Genomic DNA, 16899 nt, shown 5'->3' with positions numbered 1-16899 from the left:
AGACTGAAACTAGCTTAAACTAAATCCAAACATTTCTAAACAGTAACACCAGAGCTGAAAATACAAAACTGTAACATTTAACAATGAATGCTGAGCTTGCGGTAAATGTAACTGCTTTTTTTTTTACGTCTCTACCATTTTACTTACCTGACTTATTACGACCATGGGTCTGATACAACCTTTAGTTAAGACAGCTAAGGACTGCACTGCAAACAGAAATGATGAATATAAATGTAGGTCTTCATTTTTTTCTTTTTAGGAATAATGCACATCTTATTTATTTAATAAATCAGCTGAGCTAGAAACTTAAAAAAACAAAACAAAACTCTTATGGAAGAATACTCTAGTCGGAAAACATGTATTGGTAAAATATTGCAAGAATAAAATTGTTCTTATTGTTGTGTGTATCCTCTGAATTCCTCAGAAACACTAAAAGAAAATGAAAGACAATTAAGATGATTAAATATTTAACAAGTTAAAGAAAGGGGATGAAAGGGGGTACAGGTGAGGATTTCTGGTGTATTCTCGATTTTCTGCACTATGCAAAAAAAATTCAAAATAACGGGAGTTTATTTTTCACATTATTGGCCTCCAGTCTTTAATAATCGTTCTCCTCGGTGTATCTTAGCGTGACAGAAAAGATAAGCTGAGAAGTGTGAGGTAAATATTGTGTTTAATAAACAAACATCAGTCAGGGAACTGACATTAGTCTGGGGATGGAGACGGGGAAATATAAAGCACAATGCACATGTGTAGTGGTGGAGGGGGGGACATATTTATCTGTTACACAAGGTGCCCCCCGTACAGTAGGAGCAGGAAGTTCTATATAACATACAGATCAGGATCCAAGTCTACGGTACAAAAACTTAGCAGCAACATGTTAACATCGGAGACCAAGGGGCTAACAAAGTAGTTTCATTTAGAAAAAAGTCACAGTATTCTTTAAGCATAAATTTGTTAAAAAGGTAAAAACAGTCCTAAGCATCCTCTAGGGTCAATGCTACTCACAAGATCTGTGTGTGAAATACATAGGTAGGGAAATTATCTATACATTTATACTCTAATATAAAGACCTTCTGGTAATGGCACAGTACAAACTCCCAGGAAACGCGACAAAAATATACAATGTCTTCACGTCACATTTGCAGATTAAAATGTAACTAAAGGTCTCTGGCAAGCACAAGTTTCAGTGATCCAAAAAAAAGAAAAAAACAACTTCTCTTCAACCAAAATAAAGGACACCATTTTGTTAGTTCAGCTATCTTGACAGATTATGTCTTTTTAATACAAAAATAAGGACAAATACTGTATAAATTAATATATATTAAAAGAATCAGATTGATACATGGGGAATCTACTGAATAAGTACAGGTATTTATGATACAATAAATACTTGTCATTCATGACTGGGGGCAGAATAAACGGACTGAAGTGTGTTTATCCTGGCAGGTAATATGTTTACCTCTATAGGTGAGAGTATTTATGTGTGTTTGTGTGTGTGTTGTTCAGTAGCTGTAGAAAATAGCACATGATTGAGCACAGCTGTGTGGAGGATCATGCACACAGTCTCAGAGGGTTCAGGAGGTCTGTTAAAAGGGAGACTGCAGACTGCAGTGGTGGTTTCTTGTGAAGGTTGTCACTGCTCGCCCTCTCCCAGTGCCTTAACGCAGCTCCTCCTAGTGGTGAGTCTGTGGTACTAAGGTTACTCCTAAAACACACAACTGGGGGACAGGAAGCAGGAAGTCTGTGGTCAGGAAGTGGTCAGCTGTCAGTGACACGTCAGTCCTCCAGGGAAGAGACAAGTGTGGCACACCATTGGAGTCATCATGACCAACAAAAAGAAGTAGATACAAGGAAAAAGTTAACTTCTGTGTGTGTGTGTGTGTGGTTTTTTTTTTTGTCTTTTTCTCCACTTCATAATAAAAAATAAGTCTGTTTTCGTACTTTACAATACAATTCGACATCCCCACCGAGGAAGCATCAATCATCAGTCCAGCACTGACAAGAAAAGAAACTTTTTTTGTTTGTTTTTTCAGGGTTTAAAAAAGGTGGTGGGGGGTACTGTGCATGGTTTCCTCACAGGGAATTGGGATCTTGGACAACAGGGGTTGGGGGATCAAGTAAGGCGAGCAGGAACACAGAACATATCTGGAGAACAGAAAAATCTGCCGAGGGTGTTGTCTCTGTTTTTTCTTTCTTTCTTTTTTTTATAAAGAACACTTTGTACAGCCGCACTTGACAACTTTCTCCACTTCCTGGACAAAAGAAGACCCGTCAGTGCACTGGAAGGTGTATTTCCTGCGTTTGCTGCGAAGGGGGTGCAGCAGGTGCCCTGTCCTTCTGCTCCCCCGGGCAGCTGCCTCGACACTCTAAACGGGAGACCTTCTCCTGGGTTTGGCACGCCGCGTAGCCTTGCTGTCTCTGGTAGACATCTCGGACCCGTTCCCCTCGGCAGGCCACCTCTGCAGACACGAGGAACAGAAAGAATATTTGCAAGGTGTCCAAAGTTTTTACTGAGAACTCCACCAATTCCGCACATCATGGGAAAAAATTGTCAGGCCTTGGCAAGAAAGTAAGAAATATACTAGGAATGATGTGACTACTGTTTGGACTTTTTTGAAAAAAGATTGAGAGTGTTGTGGGAATGAAATGTTCAAACAGGAGTGCTCTATTGTGTTCAAATGACAGGCAATCTTAATGGTAAAAACAGCAACACAACAAGTCAGTACACCAATGACACAAAGAGGAAAAAATGTAAGAAGAGGAAAAAATGGCACTAACATGAAGAATAAAGAAAAACCCTTTCTAGAAATAACTGCTCTGCTCTGTGAACTGTTCATAAAACTTTCGGGTTCAATTTGGTTCAATGGCGTTAGTTTAGTAGAAGTCGATGTTGGTTCAACTAAATTCAGATGCAAAAGAAAGTTTTTTTCTAGAAGCCTTTTTAACAACTCGACAGCTGAAAACTTGATTTTTGTCAATCAAACACTGCATTTGTTTCCTATTTAAGAATTTGGTAGTAGCATTGAAGTGATACTACTATACTACTACAAAGACTCGTAGTATGTGGTATGAAAGACTTTCTGTATCTGGTTTTGTGTCAGTGGAGCTGAGTCAGTTTGTCCTTCACCACCATCCAGTAAGCAGCAGGTGGGGCCGAAGCTCGTCAGGATTATCCACGATGGACAGCAGTGACCTCATCTCCACCACAGCTTCAAATGGGTCCAGTCTTCAGCCAATCACAGAGTCAGGTTTCCTAATCATTTTATTCCGTCTGTTGGTGTCACCAGCTCTGATGTTGCTCCGCCAACAGCAAAGTACACTTCAATCGCCTCAAATGGCCCATCAATTTGTTGCACACACTGAATATCTCAGCCTTCTTAGAAAAACCGGCCTGCAATGTGTGTATTTTATTTGACATTACAATGCAATTATTTACAAATATTTAAAAGTAGGAACAGTACAATAACGGGCTAAAAGGAAATGAAGAAATAATGAAGAAATAATTATACCTTAAGTAATGTGTATGTACTTTTACACATGCTATATATGCATAGTTTTGTTTTGTATAGTATAGTCCTGTAAAAATATGACTTGTTAGACTCTTGTTCTAATGTATCTACCGTAATGTTTTTGTAGGTAAACAGAATTACAGTGTAATTCCCCTGTGGAGCTCCTGCGCTGCTCATCACCACAGCAGACATAGCTCTCCTCAGTCTCGCATCTGTCAGGTAGTCAGTAATCCATTAGATGGTGGATGTGTTTACTGACACGTTCTGTAGCTTCTCTACAGCAGCAGCAGTTGGATCGTTTTAAATGCACTTGAGAACTCAAAGAGGATGATCCTCATTGTGCAGCCATTACTATCTAGATGGGAAGAAGCTCTCTGCAGCATGTAAATGATTGTATCATCATCTCCCAGACTGGGTCTGTGTACAAAGTGCAGAGATTCAACACTAGCATCTTAGGCACCTTCAACTCATGTGATGTGAGGGCAACTAGTCAACAGTTGTTAAGCTGAATCTTACACTGTTTATAAATCTGTGAAATGAGTTGACAAAAGTAGGATCCAGCTCAGAAAAGGAAATGCCCCTGATACACAGACAGACTTGGTTCTTTCTGTTTTACCAGTCCTGGGATATAATTACACTAATATAAAGCCCTGTTACCTTTGCAAAAATGTATTCCTTTAATGCTAAAATTAGAATTAAAAAAAAGGGTTTTATTATCCTACAGAGTTTGTGGAGCTCCATTACAGTGGGGGAAAAAAGTGGGGAAAAAAATAAAAAACTGGAACTTTTCATGCTATATGTTGCATGAGGTGACAGCAAGTATACTGATGAGAAGTTTGCTGGGCTGCATGCAGGAGAGAAAATCAGTAAAGAAAAGCTGACGTTAACATGCGATCAGGTGGTCTCACCTGAGTAACCCCTCGTGTGGGATTAAGAGGAGGCTCAGGAGATGCTGAGTTGAAAAAGCGACGGGGTTAGAAGCGTCAGTGCAGAGAGATTAAACACTTTGAGACACACGCTGCTGAGACACTTTAAAGAGAGTTAGCAAGTAACAGAGAAGCTCAGACTTTGTTAAAAGAAGCCCACTGGAGTATTAGATTATTATTTTTAGAAGAATAAAGGTAGTGTACCGAACAGGCATCCGTGTTTCGCTTACCTCTGTCACACGCCTCTCCTGTATATCCGCTGTTACACTCGCAGTACGCCTTGCCCAGGCCTGACACTCTACATTTGCCATGTTTGCAGCGAGACAGGCTGCAGGGGTTAGCTGCATCCTGGTCCTGCTCATCACAGAGGACACCAGCAAAGCCAGGCTGGCAGCGGCAGGAGTAGGAATAGGAGTTGATTGGGATGCAGGTACCATGGATACACCTGTAGGGTGGAAAAGGGAAGGACAGAACGTAAAGAACCAGACAGACAAATCTTGGTCTCTCTTTGAGAGCTGCCATTGCACTAGCTGTGGTTTTAGATGAAGCACAGAAACACTCACTTGTTGCCATCACAGGGGTTGCTAACTTGCTGGTCACACAAAGTTCCCGTCCAGCCTGCGTGGCATGTACAAGTGAAACCGCGGTGTCCAGTTGGGTGGCAGTCACCTTGGACGCAGGCCCCTCTCTGGCACGGCTGACAGCCCGGCTCCACCCCATTGCCCAACCACTTTCTGGTGGTACTCTGGGTGGTTCCAGATCCTGGGAGCCCCGCTTCAAGCCCAGCTCCTAGATCCTGGAGCTTCCCGTTGATGTAGAGGTTACGGAGGCAGCCATGGAAGCTTGTGCCGTTACGGCCACCCGAGCTGTGCTGTAGGGCCGACAGACCGCCAGAAGCCGAGGCTCGCTCTGGCATCCCTGCATGAAGACAGAAGTATCTCAGCACCTCATTTAAGATGATTAAAGATCCTCTTAATTATATTTTTGTGTGTATGGAATTGAAATCAAGCCCAAAGTGAACGTGAAGGCTTTTTATGACTTGATGCTTCATACCTAGCCTCTGGCCACCTGTACATAATGTTTAAATCTAAGTATTTATACTATAATTTGTAAGTATTATGATATCTATCTGTTCTACGGCATTTACACAGACACGGCTATAAGAATATACATAGCGTTGAGTCCTTACCTCCCACATAAAGTGGAGAATCTATATTGAGTGTGGACTGCTTGTTGAGGGAGTTGATGGATTTGGGCGGCCCGCCATCGATGGACAGAGACAGAGTCTGATCTGATGCTACTAACTCCACGGCATGGAAATTACCATCATTCACTGTCTCCACACTGAGAGAGAGAGAGAGAGAGACGAGGGAGGAATTCACTTCACACATCTGTATCATCCATCATGTGAACGTGGAGCCAGGGAATGGGCTTTCTGCCTGCATGTGCGTGTACCTGTATATAGCAGAAGGAGGATAGGATCCAGTGTCGTAGCTGACCCTGAGGCGTCCCCTGTACAGCTCCATGGCAATGTGATCATTATCCCCTTTATACAACAACACACCACTGTCCTCATCGGTAGCAATCTGAAAGCACAGCAGGATCTCCATGTTAGTGGCCTAAAAGTGCACTTAGTTCTTTTTACTGCTGTAAAAATTGTCAACAAAGAACAAGTAAGTCATTTTCAGGTATATGTACTTTAGTTCTGTATTTATTTTTATGAAAACTTTTCACTTTTACTCCCGATATGTGTACACAAATATCTCTGCTTTTACTCCTTACATTTTCAAAACAAACTGTAGGTTTCAGATATTTAAGGGGAGTTATTATTTCAAGTCACTGCACGCCTTCAAAAAATACTTAAAAGACAATTCTACTGTTGTATCCACCACCAGTGCTTATTACACACAAAGAGATGGAAAAAAAGCCTAAAACAGAAAATCTATAGATCATTTATGACTCTGTACTCTGGGGTTAAAGCAGGCCAAGGCATCCAGGGCCGTGTTTTTTTGTGCCGATTTCTGTAAGTTGTGGTCGGAGTACATCAGCATCTAGCGAGCATAAAGGAAGTAATGTTTTTAAGGTGGCAGCTTAGCTAAATGTATGCTAATACATGAGGAACACAAACTGGAGATGAATCTTTACAAACCCCTGAAGGAAATCTGACTCTTTAGCAGCTAAGTGCTCCACTACGTTCACCAGCCAGTCACTAACTGTGTCTGCATGCCAATGAGAGTTTAATAATAAATAAACCGACACGGTGAAATTATCAAATCTGATGGGAGGCACTGATTGTCATGGTCCCTGTGTCTGCCCCGCCAGCCCTGCAAGGCTACATGTGTTTTTGTTTTTGCTCCCTCTCTCTCCTTCACCGCTCTGCCTGGGCGGAGCTCATTGCGGCCCACACACCTGTTTGCTATTATGTTGCCATTACGTGTTGCCATTTAATGCCGGGCTGAGATCTTCTCGTCGCCGGATGATTGTGCAAGACACGTTAGTGATCCTCTCTAGCTTTTGTGAACATAGCTTGTGTAAAATCCGTGACTTCGTGTAATCCGCCTTTCCTGTGTGACAGTTTTCCCCGGACCTGTGACCTTCCCCGCTGTGTGGATGTGTGTGCGTTGGAGTGAAGGAGGAGAGGACGGGTGTGAGAGAGCTTTCCCCCGGACCCTAGGATCCCTGGATTTCCCCCCACTGTACATATTCTGAACTTGGTGTTTGTAAATAAACTCTCTGTTTGGAACTGAAAACCCGCTCTGCGCTACAGCCTGTGACACAGAGTCTTCTTGAGATTTGATGCGAGTCTGTGGAAAATATTTGACACATCTGATGGATCGTTATTATAGAAATAATGAAAATAACTGTTTTAAGTTTGAGAAATAGAATTGCTTACTGGGCAGATTCATTACATTAATGGTGAATATTTGAATGGTGGAGGTTTAAATATTAATATAAAGTTAATAAAACATAACACATGTGTGTGTGTGTGTGTGTGCTGTATAACACATGACCCCCCAAAAAAACAAACAAACAAAATTCCCTAAAGCCATGAGTTTTCTCAATAAATAAATAATTAAGGGATGAAGGAAGAGAGAGGTGCTTTTAGATATTTTCCAGCAATATTATCTGTTTTTTTGGAATAAAGATCTGGTACTATAACTTTATGAATATGGACTCTCAGGAGTGTAGCTCAGTTCAACACAAAATGACAGATGTTCGAAGTCTCTAGTGTAGAAACCAAACTTTCACAGGTAGGGGACTGATTTTTAGTTTACAGCTTTGCATATTCAAGGCATGCAATATTGTTTAAAACAGTGCCAATCAGATGAATGGATTCACAGGTATACAGACACACAGACTCATTCTCCCAGTATGAAACTGTTATTTATTATGTATTTATTTATTTAAGAAAACCAGTCATAAAAGCTGTAAGCAAATCTGTGATGACCAGGTGGGACTTTTCTTTTAAATTTCATGATTTGAGATGAAGCTTGTTTCCATCACTGTGAAAAAGCAGAACTTAATCAAAATCTTGAGCTATTATATTGAAATGTGACTGAATAACTCAAAATTTCAAGTTATTTTCTCAGAAGTTAGAGTTACTACATTAAAACTTTGAGATAAAAAAAAAAGACTTCATTACAAAAGCTGTTTTTTTGTTGTTGTTTTTAAGAAAATAGTAGATCATTTTAAATATAAATTATTTAAGTGTGTTGTTGTGTGCTGTTTTTTTGTCAAAACTTACCAATGACTCTGTTTACTTTAAGGGGTCACAAGCTCAAAAAAGTTCGGAAACATTTTCATTTCAAAAATTTCAAAAATATTTCACCTGAAATGAAGTGAAGCAAAAGTGCAAAGCTGCATTTAATTTAAAGAAAAGTCTGTCACCTGCAGGCTGATGTTGGTCTGTGGTGAGAGGAGACTGGAGGGCAGCTGCAGGTATGACTCGCGGTTGACGAAGTTGACACTGGCGAGAGTCTCACAGCGCTCGCCCTCGTAGCCGTGGAGACACTGGCAGCGGGGGTCTGATCCTACAATGACGCACTGTGCCCCGTTGAGGCATTCGTGGTTGTCACAGGGGCTGGTGCGAGGAAGGACCATCGGAGGAGAGAACTCGCAGAATAACCCACTGAAACGCACAGTGTAACACACATGGAATACCGTAAGAGTCCAGGTCATTCCCTTTATTTGTTCCTCTTATAATTATTATCAATTTGTGGTACGGCTGCTAGAACATGCATGCTTAAAAACATACTTCTTTGGTGCTTTCAGTTACAGTTGGATTTTTCATCATTTCACATGTGAAAGTTAGTCCAAAAAATACCACACTGTACTATTACTCCAGGGACCTTGAGAAAAATAGTATGTTGATCTCAATAACTGACAATAAACACCAGGGGGAGCTCCTCTTATATCAAAAACTGTTGGCATGTGTGACTTCCACTGTGGTGTGCAGCTCACCTGTACCCTTCTGGACAGATGCAGGTGTATCCATTGACGGCATCGATGCACTGACCGCCATTCTGACACTTATTCTCTTCACAGTCATCATAATCCAGCTCACAGTGCTCGCCTATGAAGCCTGGAATGCACTCACACCTAAAATGAACACACACACACACACACACACACACACAGAGAAATGCTTGTTGTTACTGGACTCTTTGCAGGGATACAGCTGTTCTTTGTGGCTGCCTGTGGTTAGATTTGGTCTAATTGCATGTGGAAGATTTCCTTAACAATAAAAAGAAAACATGTCAATTGCTTCTTGACCCAGACAGTCCACAAATCCTAGAGAACACAAACAGACACAATCCTAATTTTTACATGATGTCAAACTGCCTGATGGAGAGCACTTCTAGACGTAATTACACTGACCACAGCGCACACAAGCAAGGAGTAAAAGTACAGATAAAATCTCGCCAGGAAACCTTACTAGGGAGCCAAAATCACATTCCCAACACCTCCCATCCACACATGCAAACACACACACACACACACACACACACACACACACACACACACACACACACACACCCACCATGTCTCTGCTGGAAAAAAAACAGGAACTCTATTATTTCTGTGTGAAAAATTTAAGTCTTCAAATCCTGCGGGAGAAACAAGAAGCACTGCTTGCATACTCTAATAACTGCATAATAGTTTATACAAGTGTGTGTGTGTGTGTGTGTGTGTGTGTGTGTGTGTGTGTGTGTGTTTCCAGACTACTCACTTGTATCCCTGCGGAATCAAAATGCACTTTGAGTCGTGCTGACATGGGTTCAGCTCTGGGGCACAGAAGTCCAGTTTCTCTTCACACAGCTCCCCTAGAAACACACACACATATGTGCGCACACACACACGCACGCACACACACACACACACACACACACACACACACACACACACACACACACACACACACACACAAATATCTCATCACTTTTTCAATTCTTTGCACAGCATTAACAATAAAGTGAAATGAAAACATAAAACACATCAAATTTTTAACTTCTTTACAATTTGTTTTCTCTTTGTGTGCATGCGTGCGTGCGTGTGTGTGTTTGTGTGTGTGTGTGTGTGTGTGTGTGTGTGTGTGTGTGTGTGTGTGTGTGTGTGAGTTGAATGGGTGCTTGGTCTTATGATGGATGACTCTCTTGTGGCCAGAATCAACACAGTGGTTTGATAAATGATTTCAGTGCTGGGAATCTTGTATATGATGATGTTCCAGAGGGTATCCTGATCTTCCTGAAACTCTACACTCCAAATGAATCACTGATGAGGGAATAAACCAATACCCCTGACTCTTGAAGTCCACGCTGGGAATAATTACACAACCCTCTAGGGATTAATAAGTATGAAAGTGAAACAGCAGGAGATGTTTGTCCTTTTAAGCCCTGGACTTAAACGCAGTCAGATTTGCTTAATACATTTTTATTTTTATATAAAATGTTGTTTTTAATAATTCACATTTCAGTATTAATAATTATTCAACCAATACATGTTTTTGATGCAACCACTCTGTTTACCTAGTGTCTGAAATAAGTAATAAGTAAGACAGCTGTCTGCTGATTGGCTGCCCATCACAAACAGCAGGTGGGTGGGGATTCTGTACTCAAAGACAGAGTTGTCTGTCTGAGATGATCATATTAGGATTATCTCTTCCCCTTCATATCATACAGTGACAACCTTTTCCATCCAAGATCCCTGCAAACAGTTCGGTATGACAGAAAAGCATAATGGCTTTAAAAGAAAAGCTGTCATTAAGAAAGCTGTTAAAAGACTGTGAGTACTTGCTTGTTTACTTTGATGGTTTCTTATTTCCATGTGAGTTTTTGTCACAATATGACCAGCTAAATGTGATAAATATTGGTCTATTCCCCCACACGACCTTTTAGGATGTGAAATGAGCTCCAGAGAAGCCTCAAAGGTCCTGTCATATGTGTAGAAATGAGCTTTGCAGAGCCAAACATTACTCAGTGGCTAAATACTCACCACATTTTATTTCAGGCAATTTAAACATTTATAGCTGTATAAACTGTTTGTTTTTTGTTCACATTAAGAAAGCTGCAAAGGAAATAATACAGCAGATGGAGCAGTGGCAGTATAACATAGTTTTATGTGTTAAAATATCTTTTTTCATACACCAGAGGACCAGTTTGTTTAATTTTTAGAAATCATTAGACTGTTGTTGAAATGCATGCAAACCATAAGCCTGAAAGGAAGTTTGTAGTTCCTTAAAAAGGAACTTTGGGTGGTAAATGTACAGTACAATACTGTGCAAAAGTCTTGAGTCACCCATCATTTCTTCACATTTTGCTTCCAGCAGCCAGACTTTCTGAAGTCAGAGTAATTTTTGTTTTTAAAGTGGTTTTAATTCTAAAATCATCCTTTGGATGCTGTCAACTTTTTCACTTGTTTTCATTCAGAAATATTTTTCAGTTTATTAAGCCAATTTATACTGACCTCTGGATTATTCAAGCATAAAAACGCACCTAACTCAAGTTACCTATGTGTGTTGTATCACACATAGGTGACTTAGCAAAGAACCAATTTTAAACTTCATCTTTAGGCATTTGTTGGCCATCTTAGTCAGTAGGTACAGAGGAGATCAGGACAGAGGTACGACAGTCTGTACTCTAAGTTATGTTGGTGCACGTTTCTCTTGTTTTATATAAATATAAAGAAATGAGAGGTAACCCGGGACTTTTACACACCGCTGTAGATATTTGCGTTTCAGAAAGCAGACTGGCTTATTGTCCCAGACTTTCATTCCTAGGTGTGGAACATTAAAATGACCTTTATTAAAAAGATAAGATGTAACTCAGTATGTTTTTGTTATGGTCCAAAAAAAATCCCAAGAAAAGACTCAAACAAACTCGAATGGCTCTTAATATAACTCCTTCAATACCAAAAGCCTCCATTGTTCAACCAAATAGTTTTAAAGCACTAAACACGCACATTTGAGTCTATTTCAGTCTATCGTACAATCAAACAAATACTCACAGGACCCCCAAATGTTCCGCTGAAAATAGTCGGCACCAAATGCACCATTTAAGTAAATCTGGATAATAAGTACAATGTGTGACTGTTTAGAAAATTAGCCTTCTTTTAAAACTGAAAATATATATTTTGATTGTTCTGGAGGAGTGAATGGACGAAATGCAGACGTTAGTAAGTTTGTGTATTTTAATGGGATTTCTGCTTTCAAAAATATAGATTATTGCCAGTTCCTCTAATTTCAGCTCATTCACCTGGAATGGTCATCACATGTATGCGTGAAGCAGCAAGCAGTATAACCACAGAAATCTGAGAGTGGTCTTTTTATACATCAAAGACATGCACTGCTAACACGGAGCGCGACTGCATACAGTATGGTGCATCTGTAGCATTACCGTGGATAAAGCACAGGAAATGAGGGCAGTTAGGAAGGAAGGAGAGAGGGACAGAAAGGACAGAGAGAAGAACAGACTAACCTCTCTCCACCTCATTGGTAGCAGCTGCAACCACAAAAAAGATGACAGATGATAGAAAGCAGAGCAAGATGGGAGAAAAGACACAGGACAGCAAAACACAGAAAGACAGAGAGAGAACACCGCCACATAGGTTAGCACTCAGAGATGATTAGCACAGTGCAAAAGCAGACAAACAAGTAGCAACAGACCAGTGTTAGTCAGATAAAACATTTGTCTTTTGTGACTTCTCTGTAAGGATAGAAGACTTTTTGTGGGAGAGATATTTATGGTGACTATTTCTGGAATGAAGAGTTTGTTTTATATTTCCCAGACAGCCTCTATATGGCTACAGTTTGGATAATGTCAGTGTTAGTAGGGCAATAAAGGAGAGACAAGAAACTTGCAGTTTGGTAAAAAAATCTAAAGTAAAGGTTTTTGATCGAGTCAAGTTGCAGCTATTAAACTCAGCAACCCTTCCAATGAAAATAGGCCAAAAAACTTTTCTGATTTAAATTTGGCTAATTTTTCCATCCAAGTTACCGAGGTCGCCCCATAATGTAGTGGTTGACACATTTGCTGGGTAGGCAAAAGGTTTCTAGTTGCATTTCAGTCAGAGTGTAAAACTCTTCCAAATCAAACACACCCAGAGCCTTGTGAAAATGGAACAGCTGAAAGGTTGACATGGCGGTGTGGTGGTTACCACATTGCCTCACAACTCTGTGCAGAGTTAGCATGTTCTCCATGTCTGCCTGGGTTCTCTCCGAGTACTCTGGCTTCTCCCCACAGTCCAAAGACATGGACTGTGGGAAAACTGGTGATTCTAAATTGCACATAGATGTGATTGGTTGTCTGTCTTTATGTATTAGGGTGTACCCTGCCTCTTGCTCTCTGACAGCTGGGATAGGCTCCAGCCTTCTCGTGATGCTGAATTGGATAAGTGGCAGAAAATGAATGGGACACTCTTCTTGTTTTAACCTGAGGACTTGTGTCCCTGCTGTACAGAGTGGATGTCCTCTAGTATATCTGTAAAAGTTCTCAGTCACCCAGGTCATTGTAGTATAAGGAGCTTGGAAAGAAAAGCGTCTGGACTTCTTTAAGTTTTGCTTGAAAAAGTTTCACCTCTTATCCAAGAAGCTTCTTCAGTTCTAAGAGCAACTGGTGGAGAGTCCCACCCCCAGTGGGGGTGTTCCTAAGAGGGTCATGGACCCCCTATTGATCCTCTGCCTAATCCCTCAAGCCAAGGGGTGAAAATGGGTGTGGGTCACAATCAGCCAAGGTTTCGGGTGAACTCATTGTGAGACCTTGCCCCAACCTGTTATGTGGCTTGCTGAGAACAAATGACCCAAGATGTGAGTGGGCGTTAAGGCGTCTGGTAAGGGATCTCAAAACTGGATTACAGATAGCAGACAACTGGTGTCGTAAGCCGCCCCCTCTGTTCAAAGATGGATGAAAGGTGAAACGTCTTCAAGAAACTTAAAGAAGTCCAGACACTTTTCTTTCCAAGCTCCTCAGACATGTCCTCCAGTACTGGAAGTGTCTGGAGAATACAAAGGCACAGGCAGGCTGGTGTGGCCAAAAACTGTGTTTTCACAGCACCACACTTCGGGTTGTTTATGCTTATGAAGTCTCCCCCAGAGGCCTCAAGATATAACAGCAGAACTTCTCACTGACAGTCATGTTGCACAACCTTCAGATGAAAACTGCTGCTTGGCAGGTGATTGTCCTCAGATTGAAATGTGGGTCAGTCTGACAAAGAAGTTGATGTTGATGTCTGTGCAGGTGGTGGTCCATTGTGAACATATAAAAGGGGTCAGCTTATTAAAGCAGCCACTGATTTGCCTCATTGTGCAACTCTTGAAGGCAAGATTTTCAAAATTTAAGCCAGAAAGGATTTTCACTTTTTACGGGCTGAGTGGCGTAACATTTTGATTGACTCCCAAGGTGCACTCTGGTAAGAGATTTCAAGTCACTGAGCCACAAAATTCTGTTATTCATGCCTCTAAGCATAATATTGTATGGTATTTTGTTTTCAGATGCTCTAATTTGTTCCTCTGACACACCTCTTCTCTGTGGTAATGGTGGCCTGTCCCTATGGGTACTGCAGCATTTTAGTGGCTGAAATCATGCAAAAATAATAAGAACACAACACTGAAGTAACTAAAACTGATGGCTCTGACACAAACCTACAGGATCCCTGCATTATCTGGAAGAGTCCTGCATTTCTGTGTTTAAATAAATAAATAAAATAGGAATACAGAACGGGGAAAGCATGCCAGCCTCCAACATCTGCTCCCAGTCTATAATTCTTCATTCATGAGTGTTACCTGTGTATTCTGGTGAACACATGCATGTGTAGTTGTTAATCCCATCAACGCAGGTGGAGTTATTCTCACAGTCGTTATCTTCACAGTCGTCAATGTTGATCTCACACGCGTCACCTTCGAAGCCCTCCGGACACACACACCTGAGATCAAACACACAAAGATGCAAGCCCTCATAAATAGGTGGATAAACACCTGTAGGGTCACATAAACTACACTAACATTAATGTAACTATTTATTCATCCTTATTAGATTAACAGGAGACAGGATTTACAGAAGGGGAAATCCATCGATTTTATATGGTACTATGAAGTCTTTAGGATAAGATGGGGCCTGAATGTGAGGAGAAGGATTTTAAATTTGATTCTGGATTTAACAGGAAGTCAACGAAGAGACGTTAACATGGGAGAAATATGCTCTCTTTCTAGTCCCTGTCAGTATTCACGCTGCAGCATTTTTGATCAACTATAACCAGAGACACAGATGCAGCATTAGCACACAGCTGGGAGTTTCATCCCATGATTTTATTCAGAGCAGCCCGTCGTGGGTATATAAATACATTTTACACATAATTTAGGTCCCACCGCACACACTATCAAGCTTCATACACAGGCGTGTTTGGCTGTTCTCGCCAATACTCTCAGTATCCTCAAACAGACACCAGGTAGGGATTATCTGCCCAGTGTGGGGATGGTTGTAAGCAGTTGATTACTACTGAATAATTGCCAATATATTCAGCAACTAATTTTGTGTGTGGACAATTTTATTGAGGAATCATTGCAGCTCTAAGAGCAAACATTGCACGAATGTGGGGACCTGTGAATATCAGACATATTCAATGTCCCCCCGTCCCCACCCCATCCCCTCCCTAACACACACACAGACACACACACATAAACAAACACACCTACACACACACTATCCATGCATGCAGCTCATAACAGCAGTGTCAGCTCCATCTACATATCCCCAGAAGAGAGTCATTATTCTGTTAACGTGATCGTGCCTCAACTCTGTAACTACTACTCAGGTTTATTACAACACTCTCTCTATGACACACACATTTACACACACACACACGCACGCACACTGAGAGCGCTATATTATGGGTCTAATAAAGAGCTCTTATGCGGCACACACTCGGGTGGATTAATATCTCATTATATAGTCGGCGACAGCTCTTCACGATGAATATTCCACCCCCTGCGCTGGAGAGGGAAAAGAAATCATACACCGGTGGAAATACGGACATAAATGGACAAGAAATGGCAGCAGAGGATACAGAGAGAGGGTAAAGAAATGGAGGTCGACAAACGGGAGGAGCTGGGGTTCCTTTAATCATCTGCGTACGTTGTTAAGATCTGCTCAGAGCGAGCAAGCAAACAGGCATTAGCTTCCCTACAGTTAACACTAAATAGACTAATGAAGAAAGTTCTCACAGCGGGTCTGTCCACTTTGCTCTGGAGACACAACAGAACCAGTCCCCCGAGCCATTCGCCTCCCGTAAATTCATCACCACCTCTAATTACTGGTGCAGCATCACTGATGGAGGAATCACCTGCACGTGTGCTCTCTTGCTATCTGATAGCTGATGTATGGTGTTCTAGATGATTGGTTTTATGAAAAGATGCTTTGTTATTTATGTTTATTTGTATTTTCGCTCAGCTCCATCATCTTCCAAGAATGAAACAGCTATAAGTTTTCTGTTATACTGAAAAGAAAGTTTTACTTTAGCACCTTGAGCGCATATCTTCTAGCTCTATCTCCCTAATCCTTACCATACACTACGTATAAACTTACTTATAAACTACTTATAAACGTATAAAGTTAAGTACCACCGAGTACACCAAGGAGCCTGTAGGACGTAGAGGACTACAGTTACTGGAGTTAGAATACTATTGTGTGAAACGCTCAAACGAGAGGTCAGAACTGATGCAAGTGAGGCTCTGACATTGCAGTTCCTTCAAAAAAGGTTTGATCCATTAATGCGTTTTCTTGGATTTCCCATAATGCAATGCACCCCATCAGGTAAATGCTCACATCTTTCAAAACGCCACAGATGTAACACGGCAGTTCTTTCTTTTTTGTCCCAGCCAGTTTCATCATCAGAGTCCACACTTTAAAAAGCTCTCTCCAGAGCCTCACAGGTGGAGTAGTACCTCCTGATACACAACAGGTGGATATTTG

At 41.2% G+C, this 16899-nt stretch overlaps 1 protein-coding gene across 1 annotated transcript in view; it reads right to left on the bottom strand.

Moving 5' to 3' along the window:
• Positions 1-654: 654 nt before the first annotated feature.
• The window catches only part of slit2 (slit homolog 2 (Drosophila)), a 98872-nt gene continuing 82627 nt past the window's right edge, over positions 655-16899 (bottom strand). The window contains 10 exon segments of the mRNA XM_025907993.1: positions 655-2345; positions 2347-2462; positions 4669-4883; positions 5002-5356; positions 5628-5782; positions 5894-6024; positions 8327-8567; positions 8900-9037; positions 9669-9762; positions 14715-14854. Of these exon segments, the coding sequence (XP_025763778.1) occupies positions 2208-2345; positions 2347-2462; positions 4669-4883; positions 5002-5356; positions 5628-5782; positions 5894-6024; positions 8327-8567; positions 8900-9037; positions 9669-9762; positions 14715-14854 (1723 nt within the window). The 3' untranslated portion in view covers positions 655-2207.

This window comes from Oreochromis niloticus, linkage group LG6 (assembly GCF_001858045.2).
Source record: "Oreochromis niloticus isolate F11D_XX linkage group LG6, O_niloticus_UMD_NMBU, whole genome shotgun sequence".
In the NCBI taxonomy this organism is placed as follows: domain Eukaryota; kingdom Metazoa; phylum Chordata; class Actinopteri; order Cichliformes; family Cichlidae; genus Oreochromis; species Oreochromis niloticus.
Note: the sequence above shows the minus strand (reverse complement) of the source record. Positions and strands in the feature narration are given on the sequence as shown.